Raw genomic sequence first — 15,778 nt, 5'->3', positions numbered from 1 at the left:
CAGTCACGATGTACGTATATTTCCGTTTTCCATCAATCTCGGGACGACTTGGGTCAAAAGGTTTGGAGTCGTTTGCGGCGGTCACGCAGCCAAACTCGGAAAGTTTGCGCAAGGAAGGGAGCCGCCCCCACGTCGGGCTTACCGTTCAACGGGCACGTCTTCAGCGCGCGGTCGGCTGGAACGCACGCACACATGCAAGGTGAGGACATGCGCTTTCTCACTCGCGAGCGCACGTGCATCCACACACACACACGCAGAGACGGCGGTGCGCCGGCAAGTGCGGCTCGCATCGCTTACTGGCGCCGGGAACGACCAGCAGGTAGAGGCCATCCAGCGTTGCCACGACCGCGTCGTTGTACAAGTTCTTCCAGGGGATTTTCAACGTCAGCGTGCCTGCCGCACACACACGCACGCACAAATACGTAAATGGAAAGGGAGGAAGACGGGAAATCCTCCGGACAAATTCCTCGCGTGTTGCAATGTACTCGGCCACTCAAGTCGATTGCGAGTGTCGCGATCCAATCCGAATATGGGATATCTGTGGGATATCGGGCGGACAAAGCGTACGGGTCCGCATCCCAAACAAACGTCGGGTCCAGGCTGCGCGCCTGCCCTTCGCCGCGGCAAGCGTCCAAGGGAAAACATCGCTCGCGACGGCACTCCGCTCAACTGGAATTGTGCCTCGGCCCTGCCGGGAGTGCCGTCGACTCGCTTTGGTTTGACCCCGGCGCAGCACATCGAATTGAGGAAAGCCCAAAGTCTGGCATAAACGGCTCAAACTTTCTAATCGTGAAAATAATAATTTGAATAAATAATTCAATCTCAGCACGTATCCGATACGACGCATCGGCTCGATATCGACAGTCATCCGGGCTGCGATGTGGGGATCGTATCGAAGTGATCCCCCCCGCCCCCCTCCCACCAACTCTGCGGGGGATGCCGAGAGAGAAAGCGAGGCGGGCGCGCGCACACTCACCGATCTGTCCAGCCTTCACCTTGAAGGGGAGGTCAAATTCACTCTGAACAGAAGAGACGCATCACCATGGGGCCTCCCGAGCCGTTGGCCGGCGCCAGCGAAACCAACCGAGAAAACTTACCAGCGCATTTTCCTTCACTCTCAGGTTCTCCAGGACCACGTTTCCTGCAAGAAACGACGCCGCGTTACCGCGGCGACCAACCAGGCCGATCAACGGGGTAAACCGGGAGTCCGACATTGCCGCGCTTCGTCGTCATTGGCGAAGCGCGGAGGATGGCGGTAAAAGGTTACCGGAGGATGGCGAATGCGATGTCTTCGTCGATCGACCATCGAGCGCAAAGTTGGAAGGAACCGCGACGGCGTTCGGAGGAGAAATCGAGTTTCTCTTGATTTGTAGCTTTGAATGGAGCGAAAGGTTCTGCAGTCCACCCCCCCCCCCCCCTCCCGCCTTCCCCTTTATTAACTAACTTCATTTTTGGAGGGAGGGCCGGATGTTATCTCGTTGCGGGCCGCCGGGGGGAACGGATGGCGGGAGGCAAATAGCCCCCAGGCCAGAGGTGGGCAAACTACGGCCCGCGGGCCAAGTCCGGCCCGTTGGTCTTTTTAATCCGGCCCGCCGATGGTCGGCACGGTACGCGATTAAGGTTCGATGTCAGCGACTGCATTCGTTTCATTTGGACTTGTAATGACGGGCACTTCAACGCCAGGTGGCGCAGTTACTTGAAGTCGCAGAGCATAGGGAGGAAGTGGGAGACGATACAGAAGCCCGCGGTAGCGCCAAGTCAAGCAAATCCCGTTCGATACGACGGAATAATGTACTCTTAAAGTCTGAAAAACGTGCCAAAAAAATGCAAAATACTGCTTTTTAAATAAAGAAATCCAATTCATATGATGTCGAATTGAATTCACCCTTTTGATCCGGCCCTCCGTAATATTTTCTGCTTCTCATGTGGCCCTATGCAACAAATAATTGCCCACCCCCGCCCCAGGCCCTCGTTTGCACAGCTCTGGTCTAGTAATAGGTCAGCTCACGCTAAGAATCGAGGCAAATGAACCATGAATTAAGATGAGGGACTTATCGAATCGGTTCCAAAAATAAAGTCTGCCGACCCCGCGGCTTTTTGGGGGGGGGGGGGGGGGTTGTCGTTTTGAAATTGCAGCCCTTGGAAAAGACCGGCGTCGCATGACATACGCCGACCGCAACGGCGATTGCGATCGGAAGCCTTCCCGGGGCCGAGTTGGAGCCTTTCCAACAGACGGGACGCCGATGATTTGCGGTCGCGAGAAGAAAAGCGGCTCAATGGGATCCTGACATACGGGTTTGCGCCACGCCCGGAACAAAGGCATACCTCCGGAATAGGATTAACATTTACCTCTGGCACATAAACGGTCGCCATCGCCGGAGAAAACCAAGCGCACGGACACGTCATCAAAACAAGAACTCAAGAGAAGATGGAGAAATAGACCAGTTGAAGCGGAATCATTCGTTAGCCTCTGAAGATAATCGCTCGGGCTGTTTTTAAGTTGAATGGAGCCAACCGGGCCCTCGTTTGATCCGTACGTTGTTCTTGATGTGTTCCAAAGAGCTTACAAAGTGCTACTGATCCATCCAAGTATCGATCCTCAAGTGGCGATCGGTACCGTATGGATGGGTGCCCTCTATTCGATTGCTGATGCGTTCGCTTTTGAGAGACACGCAGAAGGAAGCGCGTGAGACAAACGAGGATGGCGCAAGCCAAGCGGAAGTGATTCCGCCTTTTGAAATCGGGGCCGGAGCGGCGAGAAGCCACGAGAAGCCTCGAGAAGCCGTCACGTCTTTGTCGCGTTCAATCACGGCCCCGCTACAGATTCAAAGCCAAAGACTCCTTTGGAGGTTCCTGGACACGCTTCCAAAGGAGCCGCTTCCATTGAGCGAAATGGAGGCGCTACCGAGAAGTTTTTTTGCTGAAATAAGATGATATTTGAATCCATGTTTTGCAAAAGGATCTTCATCGTTTTCATGGAAACGTGGCCTTCTCTTCAATAGCTCTTCTCAAACGATGAGAATTTGTTGGCGTTTTCCCAACGGGCAGCCGTCCGGGCGTTCTTGCGGCGCGACGTTGAACTCGGGATGTAATACGCCACAGACCGGCTCGGAGAAGAACTTGAAGACAGACGCAATCACCCGATCGATCGGCCGGCGTAGCGCGCAATTTTTCCTCTGGCGCGCGAGGCCGGTGCGAATGAAAACGAGCCAGGAGAAGCCGTCTCGACGAGAAGAAATTCTCCGTTTCTTTGAGCGCGGAAGGTGGACGGGGGCTACAAATGTGAAGATTGCAAGGACACGTGCCACTGGAGACGAGAAATATTACGGCGCGGTTCAGAACGCAACCGGAAAATGTACCGAACGCATGATATCAAAGAGCGTAACGCCGAACCGAGGTACGGTATCGACTGAAACCAAAGCCTGAGGTTTCGCGTGGCCTCAATCGAGTGTGACCTTTGGAACTCGGCCCGCCGGTCTGCCCGCGAGTGCGGACGCGGTTTGCGGCCGACGGCGTCTCCTTGACGGCACTTCCATTTCAAATAAGTCGAGTTTCTCGGGATTCACGGGGATTCGACGCTCCCCGATCCAAACCGAGCGCGTTCAAAACTCTAAAGCCGCTGGGAGGAAAAAGACGAAACTTGGAGAAGGAGCGCACATGTCAACATTTGCCCTTGACAGTTTGTCTCGGCCACCGGATGGCGTGAAGCGCATCAGCGACCGCGGCTCTCCTTGCCCACATGCCGGGGGCGTTACAACATCGGCGACGCCAAGCGAACAAAGTCTGGTTACGCCCTGAAGATAAAAACAAAACAAAAGAGAAACAACATAAACCGCGTTCGGGCGAGCAAATTGGGAGCGGGGTTGAGAAGAGACCTGGCCGTGTGTCGTTTTCCGCAATTTACGAGCACGTTTCGACTGGCGAGGCAAGCGAACGGAGTCCGGCTGCGCGCGGCTAGCCCGCCACAGTTAGCCAGCCGCGAGTTAGCCGCGCCGAGCTCACCTCCCCAGATTCCGATCTTGAGCTGGGACTTGTCCAAGTTCTCCACGTAGTCCCCGATGAACCTGTTGAGAAGGTCGCTGACCAAAGCCTCGAACACCATGACTGACGGGCGCGGAGCCGCAACTTCCGCATTGGACGCCGTAGAGCGCCGAGCGACCGAGGCCTCCGCGTTCCGCTAGTCGAGCCTGCCGTCCTTCATGAGCCGCGAAGGCGCCCGGAGCGCATCGATCGCTCAGCTGATTTCCCGCCCCCGTGCTTTTGTTTTTGGTTTCCGACTTGTTTTTAGAAAACAAGAGTTATAAACAACAAAGGAAGAATCGCTCAGCCAAAAGAAAAACAAAACGGGCCAAATGAATGCGCAATGCCTTTAGACTTCAAAAGGGAAGCGTTTCGAGCGCTGTCTTGTTTCGAGCAGCGGCTCGCGAAAGTGGATCCGGCACGGGCCTTTCAGAAAGACACAAACGCAAGGCTTTATTTTTGAAAATCGTGAACCTTGCAGGAATGCGATCGTACTCCTTTTTCTTCACAACAGCGAGAGGGACGTTCTGGAAATGAAAGTCGGAAGCTTGACAGTTGTCGCGGGAAGGAGGAAGCGGCGCTGTTTGTCGTCGCCGTCGTTGTTGTGGCGGCGGTGGTTTTATTCGAAGCCACTTTTCGAAGACGGCCTTTGACGCCATTGCATTAGCGCAAAGCGTAGCCGCGCCGACGTCATCGGCGGGCGCAGCTGATGAAGGCAGCGAGTCGGCTAATTGGGGCGCATTAGGGACGAGCGCGACGCCGAGCGGCGTCCAATGCGGAAAGTTCAGTTGCCGTGGCAACGGGACGCTTCCGGCGAACCACCGAACAGCTCGTTGAGGCGAGCGCCTCAAAAACAAAGAGAGACACATTCGGTCCCAAACAAACACAAAATACCACTTTTTGTTTTTCAAGATCACTTTTGCACTGATCTCGAAAAGAAATGTTGTTTTGTTTGTGTGTGTGCGTGTGTGTGTGTGTGTGTGTGTGTGTTCTCTCTTCTCTTCAAAGCAAAAAGTCATGTAAAAACACGATCTAGCTTCATCTTCTAAACATACCTACTTTTTTCTCTTGAGAATAATATTGATCAGAGATGATTTTTGGCTTGGAAACAGAAGACTTTATTTTTAATTGTCAGATGAAGGAAATGTCATAATCATCTTTATAGAATCTGTGAATATTGTTTAAGTGGCTTAACGGGTTTTTTTTGTTTTGTCTTAATCCAGTACAATTCGTTCGTTCACTACAGTTCCGTTGTATGCCTACAATACATTTACAATGAATCACTTTAGAATTGTTTGTTTTATCCCTGTACTACGTATTTGTTTTTCGTTTCGCAATACATTTCCAATCAATATTTAAACACAGCTTCATTCCCCCCCCCCCCCCTCTATTCATATAGAAAAATATTTTGGTTTCCTTTTAGAGGTATTTGAGTCACCTCCGTCTAGAAGTACGTTTAAATTGAAGAGAATTTACTTTACTCTTCGGGAGCATGTGAGTGCATCGAGGAGTATTTCGCGAGGGGTACCGTAACGCCGATTGAGTATTTGATAGATTTCAGAATATTGAGGTTCCGGTAGTTTTCACTGACTTTTGGGAAGTATTTTGTCGACTGGAGAATTTTAAGGTCACTTTACGGAAGTGCATGAGTACACATCACATCGTATTGTACATCCACACTCGGGCTTCCGATGCGACCGTACGTGAATGTCGGTCACTAAGGTAACACTCGGAGAGCCGAGTAACAATTTATTGATTGATTTATTTTCAGGTGCCGTCTTTTGTCAAAAGTTTGAGAACAGCTGCCCACGAGTCTCGGATGAAACGCTCGAAACCTTGCGTAATCGTATTCGAGGCCAAGCGGACGATTGGCCGGCACTCGTCGAAGCCTCCGGCGGGCGTTCATTTGTCCGCTTGAACTGCGTCAAGCGGTTGCCGCGGCAACACCCGCTCCATTCGGATGACAAAGAAGACATGCCACACGTCCCCGCGGCGGCCGCGCAAGACGAGGGCACGCGTCCACAGTCGCTCGCAGGTGAGTGGCCGCACCGCATTTACGATGACATCTTCACCGGCAAAACATCAACAACGGCTTTCCATTCAAAAGGAGACTTTTTATCTTGTCATTTTTATTGGGACAAAAACTAAAATCTTTTTTTTTTCTCCTATCTCTCTATCTATCTATCTATGTTTTTATTTTGGAAGAGATAAGGCTTGTGGTGACAGTGACCGTGTCTGTAAAAAAAAAAAAAAAAAAAAAAGAATTATTTTACGTTAGAAAAAAAACCCTGAACTTCCTTGAAAAAAAAAGTTTGGATCTTTTTTCTTCTGTGTTCTTTTTTTGTTTTTTCTTTTATAAGTGCATTTTTTTATAATTAAATAACAAGAATCTTTCTGGAAAAAACGGTTGTATACTAATCAAATACCGCTTTCAACTTGGGGAAAAACAAACAAACATGTTTTTGAAAAAGGATAGCTTGTTCTTAGTTAAAAAGATTCTTTAAAAATTGGTTGACTCTTTTTCTTCAAATATTTTTTTATACTTTTATTTGTATGGAAAAAAAAAGGTTTTCTTGCAAGCTGATAGGGGGAAAAAAAACAAAGAACAAAAGATCTTGCAGAAATACAACTTTTTACTTGAATGAATGAGTATTTTCCTGCAAAATATCTATTTTTGTTGTGAAAAATATGATTTGTTGTGTTGACTTTTTCCAACAATAAGACTGACCTGAAAAATGGAAGTTTTTTTCTTCTGGGGAAAAATTCACTTCCCCCCATGGGAAGTCAGACTTTTTTTTCTTGAATTAGGAATAAGAATCTTGTGTCACCTTGATTGAAAAAGAATAACGGTGTTGAAAGAAAGAAAGAAAGAAAGAGGATTTTTTTTTGTTTCCTTTTCTCCGGGTCCTCCGGTTTCCTCCCACATTCCCAAAACATGCGTGGCAGGCTGATCGAAGACTCTGAATTGTCCCGCGGTGTGAGTGCAGATGGTTGGTCCTCATTGTGTGTTCTGCGATGGGCTGGCGAGCGCTTCAGGGTGTCCCCCGCCTACTGCCCGAAGACAGCTGGGATGGGCTGCGGCACGCCCGCGACACCCCCCTTCCCCCCCCCCCCCCCATGATAAGAATCATGAAAAATAATCAAAGACGTTTTTTTTTGTTTAGTTTTTTTTCCCTGGGGAGGAAAATACCTTTTTTTGGTATCAAATCCTTCAAAACAAACAAAAAGACCCCCCCCCCTCCCCACAAAGCTTTTGTAGTAATTGCGGCATGTTGCGTGTGAGAAAGTTGTTCAGGATGTGGGTGGGCGTGGCGCCATCCCGCCGCTGCTGGTTCCTCTGCCTGCTCGCCGTCTCGTCGGCGACGCTGCTCCGCCCTCGCGAGCTGCGCCATCTTCAGCTGGACGCTGACTGGTCACCGCTAGGTGAGACTTTTGCGATATTCCAGTTTTGGCAATCCTTTATTTGGTTTATTTATTCATTTTTTTTCTGTGGTGGTGGTGGTGGGGGGGGGGGGTGATCGACCACAGACAGAAGCCGCGCCCCCGAAGCTTGGCACGACCCCGCCCAGGTGGACGAGGACAACAATGAAGAACGCGGGGACTTCCTGATGGAGGCGGAGTCCTACGACCAGGTGGGTGCGGCCTCACGCCACCTCAAAAACGAATCCCGCGTGCCGGCGCGATTGTTATTCACGGCTGGGTTTGCCCCGTCCAGGACGGTTCGGCGTCGCGCGCCATGCGCTCGGCCCGCCGCTGCATCCGGCACCAGCAGTCGTGTTTGGGCTTCCCGCTGCCCTGCTGCGACGCCTGCGACACCTGCTACTGTCGCTTCTTCAACGCCATCTGCTACTGCCGCCGCGTCGGGCGCGCCTGCCCGTCGGCGCGCACCTGACGCCGCCCTCCGCGAGCGCGCCGAACCGCCGGGATGCATCAAACGCGCCGGCCGGCCCAGAAACACCCGACGTGCCGACGGGCCGCCGCGGTCCTCTTCTTTTGCCGTCGCTTCTCGTATTCCACGTTGGATCGACTGTGCTTGAAATAAAGGAAGTCCTCCGTTTGTTTGTCCTCAAGTTTGAATTTTGCCTCCCTGACGGCAGGGAGCGGCGATGGGAAAAGTCACCGTGAGGCGCCGCGAATTATTTGCGACGACGAGAAAGCTCAACGCCGAGAACTCATTTTCAATTGCCATTTTCTTTCATCACGCGTTTTGATTCACTGCGATTGCTACTCAGAAGAATAATGCTAGTCTGTCAATATTTCCTTCAACGGATCGGATCGAAACGCCGTAACGATGCTGAAAGGTCATCGAAACGGTCCGAGTGACATGTCGTGAGTAGACATTGGATGACGGGAACGGAAGGTGCCGTGTCAGACATCCTTTGAAGATGTCAAGATCAAGAAGTTGAAGACAGAGCGCATTTGTCGTCGGAGACGTTTTATTGACCACGACGTTGTGCGTTGGGCTTAGTTGGCGGCCATGGTCTGGTCCATCCAGGCGCGGAGTTCGGTGACGCGGGCGTAGACGCCGGGCATAGTGGGCGTGCACGTTCCGCTGCCCCAGGACACGATGCCCACCAGGGTCCAGGCGCCCTCCTTCTGGCAGACCAGGGGGCCGCCAGAGTCGCCCTGCGAAAAGACAGAGAGAGTGCCCGTTAGCACGGAAACAAAACCAAAGAAGAGCGCTGAGGAATCGGTACTCGTGGAAAATCCTGTGGGGGGGGGGGGCGCGGACTGGGCACTCGCAGATTTACTTTACAGGACGTAGTAACGTGGTTCTCGACATTCCGTCGCAGAGACTTGGTACGAAAGACTTTGCGCTGTCAACTTGGAAGTAGACACCCGGTAGAACCGTATCTGTCCTCGGATGGCGAAAGTTGAAAGTCGACGACTGGTCGTACTGTCGTTGACATTTGACGGTCGACGCTTGAACACTCGAAAGGGAAACTCCGGTCGCCGCGCGGCAGAGATACGACTCTGTTTAGGCTGGGTCCCAATTAGCCCACCATGCACGATGAGGCTCCGGAGGCTCCGGCGCAGATCATCAGGTTGCTGATCTTGCTGCCCCAGAATCGGCGGCACTGCTCGTTGGTCATCAGCGGCAGGGAGGCCTGCTGCAGGAGGGCCGGCGTGTCGGGAGCTGAAACGCAAGCGTAGGCTCGGGGTCAGGGTCGGGCCGGAGCGGCCGGCCGGCCGGAGAGCGCGCCCGCAGCGCCGCGTCCTGACCGTTGTGGCGGGTCAACCCCCAGCCGGTGGTGACGCACTTCATGCCTCCGGGGAAGTCGTCGCCGGCTCGGGCCACGCAGACGGGCGACACGCGCATGTTCATCTGGGCGGGGCTGGCCAACTTGATGAGCAGGATGTCGTTGTTGATGGTGAAGCCGTTGTAGCGGGGGTGCTTGAACACCTGAGGGGGGCGGGACGCGAGACGCGAATCGCGGCGTCAAGGCGGCACTCACCGGAACGACGCCGACGGAGCCGCGGTCTCACCTTGCCCACCCTCAGCACCTGGGCGTCCTCCTCGGCGGACGAGCGGTCGTGCTCACCCAGAACCACGCGGTGGGAAGTCCTGCGACCGGCGAAACAAACGCCGTCGGGCTCGCGTCCGGTAATCGATCATTGGCGAGTCATTCGCGCCACCGCGACGCCGCTACCTGACGTTGCAGTGCGCCGCCGTCACCACCCAGTTCTCGTTGACCAAGGAGCCGCCGCAGAAGTGGAAACCCGTGTAGTCCTGATACCCAAAAACACGCGGCGGCGCGGTCACGTCTCATCGCTCGCCGCGTGCCGGCGCGGTCGTGAGGGCGCGCGTACCTGCAGTGACACCTGCCAGGGCCAGGAGTGAGGCACCGCCTCCTCGCCGTTGACGATACGAGAGTATCCCGTGATCACGGGAGGGATGGCGGGAGAGCCGCAACCTGACCACATCGTCAACACCCGCCGATGTCAGCGAGACGCGAGGAACCTCGGAAAACAGACCTCGTCGATCGGGCCGCGCGCGTCGCCGAACGCTAGCGCGCTGGCGCTAAGGCTCACACTCACCGTAGGCGGCGCCGACAAAGGCGAGGCACGAGAGGATCCACAGGAAGGCCATGGCGACAGCATGTCTTCTGCCGACAGACGCCGGCCTTTTATCCGGACGCATCTGCGCCCGATTGGACGAGAGGGGCGGGCGGGGCGTGGCCACGGAGGCGCGCGCTATCGGCGGACGTGAGAGTTTGGACACATGGGATTCCGGGAAATGTGCAGCTGGGAGGGAGAAAACATCGAGTCATACCTGAAAGGGGGGGCGGCAGTGAAACCTTTTGCTGACGTCTTGGATCGTTAAACAAATGTCACTCACGTATGACTTTTCCAATACAGACAACAAAAATGTATCGCTGTTGAAATAGATTCGCAGAAGTTTCATCGATGTGTCCGGGATTTGTCGAAATCGTCATCGATGGCTTGATGGCGTTTTTTTGTTGTTGAGCTTTTCATAATCGATGGCAATGAACGTTTTCATTTATCGATGGACTTCAAATGGCGTCTCGGTGATGGGCGCTTTCCCGGCTCTCTTCGAACGTGCTCGTTTGCGGGTTTTGTCGGTGTCGTTGACTCATGAGCTCTGCGATGATTTTGAAGCGGAATCGAGAAGGAGACGGCGCGCCGTGTCAATATCGACACGATCGGCTAACATATGGCAAACGGACCTATCCGCTGAGATATTCAAGGACGATGTCGACGTGCGTTTGAAGGGCACCTGTTCGACGCGCAGGCCTTTTTTCACCCGGCAACCGCAATCGGGGCCGTATTATTTTCAAGGACACGTCAACGTTTAGTACATAACAGTCGAGCTGCCGTAGGAGTGGCCCGGCAGCGGCGGAGTCGTGCTGTTCAAAATCTGGCCATATTTTGGGGGGGGGGGGGGGGGGGTTTGGTTCACATTTTGTCACATCCGAACCCAAATGTTCAACACCCCCCCAAAAAAAAACACAAAATCAGTCAATCAGGAAAGAAAAGTTGTTGCCAAAAACACGCGACATTATTTTCCAGACATCGCCAAATTATGTCCCAGGCCGCCAATAAATTCAAGCCATGATGTACTCTGTCAGTGCCTGCGTGTCAATGCCTTTTATGACTACACACACACACACACACACATCTCTCTCTCTCTCTATATGTATATATATATGTACATATATCTAGATCAGGGGTGTCAAACTCATTTCACATTGTGGGCCACATACGGACTCTGTAGATGTCAAGTGGGCCAAAGCACGAACATGAAACCGTACTGTGCTATGAATCGCCAAAATCTCATCTCTTTCCTTTGTTTTGGTCTCAAGAAGCATCGATTGGCGCTTTCATGTCATTTGCTGCGTTGGGTCATTCTCGGTGACACACTGAGACTGCTGTTTTCTTCCCCGATCAAAACAATGTCGTCTTCTCCTGTGATCAAAACGGTGTGCCCGCCCCCCCCCTAGCGGATAATCCACGGAATTGCATTTTATAGAAAATATTCCTTCTGTGTCTTCAATGCATTTTTTTTGTTTCACTTTTAAATGATCTCGCGGGCCGGATCGAACCTCCTTGGGGGTCGGTTCCGGCGCCCTCGGGCCGTATATTGGACACCACCCGATCTAGATACTGTAGACGGTACGTCGGCTTCGCGGTGCAGAGGTGCAGGGTGGGATTGGGGCTCCGGCCTTCCCTGTGCGGAGTTTGCCCCCCGTGGGTTTTCTCCAGCTACTCCCCTTTCCTCGCACCTTCCCAAAAACATGCGTGACGGGTTCATGGAAGGCTTTAAATTCTCCGTCGGCGCGAGCGCAGATGCCGCGTATGGTCCTCGGACTTCTCACAGGAAGCCCGCGTCGCGATTTGAGGACGGGCGTGATGCGGTCCGGCTTCCCGGTCCCGCAGCTGACCGGCGGTGGTCTTTTTTATTTGATTAAGACCTGTAAAGGCACAATTAGAGTCATGGAGTCCACTGAAAATAAAAGCACGAACAAGCTTGTTTTTGGTTCTTTATTTCTGACAGAACGTCCTTCATTCGGCCGACGCTTTTCAGCTTTAGTCACCGCTTTTACGTGGAGTTTCCGCGAGGTCGAGTTAAGACCGCCCCGATCTCGGACCTTTCTTTCTCCTTTTCCGGATCGAGCCGGAGAAAAATCCGGTCCGTCCGCTCGGCGATTTGGCGAAGCGACCGGGGGTCGACGTTATTGTTGTTTCGGAAGGCCGTCCGACGATCTCCTCCGAGTTCGCGGTCGCGTGCGTCCAGTCAGCCCACGAAAACAATCGATGAGTCTCGGGATCGCAAAAATCATCGCCGTTTCAAAACTCCGAGGGGGATTCAATTGTCATTTTCCGCACCGCCGAATCATCGAAGGGCTCCTTTTCGTCACGGAATGGAACGGTCAAAAAGTCAATGCGTTCAAATGCGGTCAACGGTCCTCGGGCGGAGGGCTTACGCGCGGTTACGTTGACAACTCCACGCCGGGTAGCCTCGAGATCGCTCGCCATTCTCTGTCCTCGGGGCCAAAGTCAGCCACGTTTTGTCATCGTGCGGTTTCATCGCCGCCGCGGCCGAAGAGAAACTTTTTGCGCGGATGCGCTGAGCCGACTGCATTTTTCTCTACGCGGCCGCTCGAAACCGAGCCGAGTCGGCGACGGGCGACGGCCGACTCCCGACTTCCGCGGGTTCGGAAAAGAGATTAAAAACGCGACACCCGAGCAAATATCGAAAGGTTGCCGCAATCTCGTTTCCGTTCGGTGTCGGCCCGCCGGCGTGAATGTGAAATCAAGTGGAGGCCAAGGAGTCGTCGGTGATGATGCCACATTTTTTTTAATTTTTATTGGGGTTCTGCGGGAAACGCGTGCGGGCGATCAGTTGCCGGCGAGGGTCTGGTCCACCCAAGCGCGCAGCTCGGTGACGCGGGCGTAGACGGCCGGCGTGGTCGTGGAGCAGCGGCTGCTTCCCCAGGACACGATGCCCACCAGGGTCCAAGCGTTGTCTTTCTCGCACACAAGAGGTCCGCCGGAGTCGCCCTAGAGCGCGCAAAGGGGAAAGCAAGTCAGTGAAGAAGGAAGCGGATGCTCAATTTTGGGGATTGGATTCATTTTTTTGAAAGCGACACGAGTCCACGCGACTTTGGGCACGCGCAAACGTCCGATGTAAATGCGAGGAGGAGAGGACGAAGGCCGTCGGGCGCGATGGGCTCACCATGCAGGAGGTGGCGCCGTCGCCTCCGGCGCAGATCATCACGTCAGAGATGTTGCTGCCCCAGTGACGCTTGCACTGCTCGTTGGACAGCAGAGGAAGCGCCGCCTGCTGGAGCTTGTTGGGAGTGCTGGGAGCTGCAAAGGACGGCGGCGGCGGCGGCGGCGTTAGACGGACGGGCAAGAAAACAAAGCGGGACGAATGCCAAAAGAAATTGTCGATGACGCCGGTTCATTTCTTTTTTTTTTTTTTTCTTTCAAACGGGACATGATTTCAAGTAGACGTTGCGGAGAAAGCAGGGGCTTCGAGCGCGGCGTTCCGAGGAATTTCGCCTTGACGGAGCGGGAACGAAAGCGGCCAAATCCGCCTCAGGGGGCGGCGGCCGTGTCGCCGAAAAGGAAGACCTCGCCGATCGCGGCACGCCCGCGTTCCCGGGTTTGGCGGCGGGATCTCATTTTGGGTCGTCGGCGAGCGGCGCGACGTCCGCCCCCCGCGGACGGATCGGCTCGGCCGCATATGTCGGACCGCGAGGGGCGCAGGAGACGTTTTATTTCCCTCGACTTCCCCTTCAAATGAAACGAGGCGATGGACGGCTTTTCGAAAAGGACTCTCGCGTAATCCCGACGACGACGGAAGGAGGGAGGGGAACAGAAAAAGCCAAAGCGTAACGAGAGGAAGCCGAACGGCGAGCGGCGATGGGCCGACGTCGACGGAGAGCGAGACGAAGGAAAGGCGGCGAGCGGACCGTTGTATCTGGTCAGTCCCCATCCGGAGGTGACGCAGGTCCTTCCCGGGGCGAAGTCGTCGGCGGCCTCGGCCAGGCAGACGGGCGACACGTTGGTGCCCAGGCGGGCGGGCGAGCTCAGCTTGATCAGGGCGATGTCGTTGTTGATGGTGCGCGGGTTCCAGCGGGGGTGCGTGAACACCTTGGCGGGGCGCAGGACCTGCACCGCCTCGTTGGAGCCGTAGCCCTTATCGTGCTCGCCGGCCACCACGCGGTGGTAAGTCCTGGTTGAGGGAGGACGGCGTGACCAAAGGACCGTGCCGTACCCGCGCGTGCGTGCGTGACGGCTACCTGACATTGCAGTGGGCGGCGGTCACCACCCAGTTCTCGTTGATCAGGGAGCCGCCGCAGAAGTGGAAGCCGTTGGATTGCTGGCCGGGAAATCACAGCGTTACCGACCGGGAGAACGGGAACCCAATCGCGGAGGCTAGGTGGCGCCACCAAGGGACCGATACGGAATGAGGAAGAGGGACGCCGGCGGGAGGACGGGAGCGGGGACCGGGAAGACAAAGGAGAAGAGGCAAAGGGGAACGGCAACCGGAGCCCAGAGAGAGGCGGGGACGGGATGACCAAGACCAACGGAAGGACGAAGAACAGGAACCCGCAGATGAAGACCGGGAGGGTCCGGGAACCCAAAGAGGAGCCGAAAGACGGACACGGGAAGAAGAAGAAGAAGCCGAAAAGGAATGGCCAAGCGGAAACCGGACCGGGACCCGGACCGGGAACGTCGGCCAACGCCGGCCGGAGTGCGTCGGACCCATCTGACCTGCAGGGACACCTGCCAGGGCCACGAGTGCGGGACGGCCTCCTCGCCGTTGACGATGCGAGCGTAGCCGGTCACCTCGGGGGGAATGGCGGGCGTTCCGCAACCTGACACAAGCCCAAGAAGACAACGATGACGTGACCGTCGTTCGACCCGCACTCGGCGGCGTTCCCTTTTCTGACCGTAGGCGGCGCTGACGAGGGCAAAGCAGGAGATGATCCAGAGGACGGCCATGACGACGACGATGATGTCGCCGGCTCTCCGCCGCGTGCTTTTATCCACCCGCCGGACTGGCGGCGACCAATCGCGGAGCGGCCTGCTCACACCGCAGCTGCTTATCAACGGGCCCGCTCCCACGCGCCTTCACCCACTCAAACTCAACTCCGCCGTCACATTTGGCACCAACTCTTTTTCTGATTCATACAAACTCGTTTCATCTTGCACAATACAGCACATGTTTCTTTTTTAGAGCGCTTTCACAACTGCTTCAGCTGGAACATGTGATACGATGACTATGCATGGATGGATATGTCGCTCTCTCTCTCTCTCTCGATTTATTTTATATATATACTGAATATATATATATATATATATAATTTTATTATTTTATATAAAAAATATTTATATATATATGTATATATATTATTTTATATAATTTTTAATATATATATATTTATATTTATATATATATATTTTATTTTATATAAATAATTTTATATATATATGTATATATATATATAATTTTATTATTTTATATAAAAATTGTTTTTATATATATATAATTTTATATAATTTTGAAAATATATATATTTATATTTATATATATATTTTATTTTATATAAATAAATGTATATATATAATATATATATTTTTTTATATAAATAATTATATATATATATATATATGTATAAAATAATGTGTGTGTGGGGGGGGGGGAGAAAGAGAGAGAGAGAGAGATTGTCCCCAAATCCCCTTTCAAGGAGAGACTTTTCAATGTGTTTCATTTCCATGAAAA

General features: G+C 53.4%; 4 protein-coding genes across 12 annotated transcripts in view; 1 reads left to right on the top strand and 3 right to left on the bottom strand.

Moving 5' to 3' along the window:
- The window catches only part of vps13c (vacuolar protein sorting 13 homolog C), a 44,929-nt gene extending 40,737 nt beyond the window's left edge, over positions 1 to 4,192 (bottom strand). For 3 of the 9 annotated variants that reach the window (XM_086108061.1, XM_086108065.1, XM_086108067.1), the window contains exons 1-5: positions 4,003 to 4,192; positions 1,098 to 1,141; positions 977 to 1,019; positions 298 to 393; positions 143 to 175 (exon numbers count right to left, since the gene is read on the bottom strand). In XM_086108061.1, the coding sequence (XP_085964187.1) occupies positions 143 to 175; positions 298 to 393; positions 977 to 1,019; positions 1,098 to 1,141; positions 4,003 to 4,102 (316 nt within the window). In that variant the 5' untranslated portion in view covers positions 4,103 to 4,192. Of the gene's footprint in view, positions 1 to 142; positions 176 to 297; positions 394 to 976; positions 1,020 to 1,097; positions 1,142 to 4,002 lie in introns of those variants that run through there. The other 6 variants (XM_086108063.1, XM_086108066.1, XM_086108062.1 and 3 more) reach the window with 5 other exon arrangements.
- Positions 4,193 to 4,232: 40 nt separating this feature from the next.
- Positions 4,233 to 8,077, top strand: agrp (agouti related neuropeptide). Its single transcript, XM_086108073.1, has 4 exons — positions 4,233 to 6,055; positions 7,308 to 7,443; positions 7,549 to 7,652; positions 7,736 to 8,077. The coding sequence occupies exons 1-4, from the start codon at positions 5,981 to 5,983 to the stop codon at positions 7,910 to 7,912; spliced, it is 492 nt and encodes a 163-aa protein (XP_085964199.1). The 5' UTR covers positions 4,233 to 5,980; the 3' UTR covers positions 7,913 to 8,077.
- Positions 8,078 to 8,438: 361 nt separating this feature from the next.
- Positions 8,439 to 10,127, bottom strand: LOC147208165 (chymotrypsin A-like). Its single transcript, XM_086108060.1, has 7 exons — positions 10,060 to 10,127; positions 9,832 to 9,935; positions 9,672 to 9,751; positions 9,508 to 9,586; positions 9,244 to 9,424; positions 9,024 to 9,157; positions 8,439 to 8,646 (listed from the first exon to the last, which is right to left on the bottom strand). The coding sequence occupies exons 1-7, from the start codon at positions 10,109 to 10,111 to the stop codon at positions 8,485 to 8,487; spliced, it is 792 nt and encodes a 263-aa protein (XP_085964186.1). The 5' UTR covers positions 10,112 to 10,127; the 3' UTR covers positions 8,439 to 8,484.
- A 2,695-nt stretch (positions 10,128 to 12,822) lies between these two features.
- On the bottom strand, positions 12,823 to 15,033 carry LOC147208164 (chymotrypsin B-like). Its single transcript, XM_086108059.1, has 6 exons — positions 14,946 to 15,033; positions 14,767 to 14,870; positions 14,292 to 14,371; positions 13,962 to 14,224; positions 13,220 to 13,353; positions 12,823 to 13,044 (listed from the first exon to the last, which is right to left on the bottom strand). Exons 1-6 carry the CDS (start codon positions 14,995 to 14,997, stop codon positions 12,883 to 12,885), a joined length of 795 nt encoding a protein of 264 aa, XP_085964185.1. The 5' UTR covers positions 14,998 to 15,033; the 3' UTR covers positions 12,823 to 12,882.
- Positions 15,034 to 15,778: the final 745 nt, after the last annotated feature.

The sequence above is a fragment of the Hippocampus guttulatus genome, chromosome 3, assembly GCF_054856545.1.
Source record: "Hippocampus guttulatus isolate MCC_2025c chromosome 3, RoL_Hgut_1.0, whole genome shotgun sequence".
Taxonomy (NCBI): Eukaryota; Metazoa; Chordata; class Actinopteri; order Syngnathiformes; family Syngnathidae; genus Hippocampus; species Hippocampus guttulatus.
This window is presented reverse-complemented; position numbering and strand designations above follow the sequence as displayed.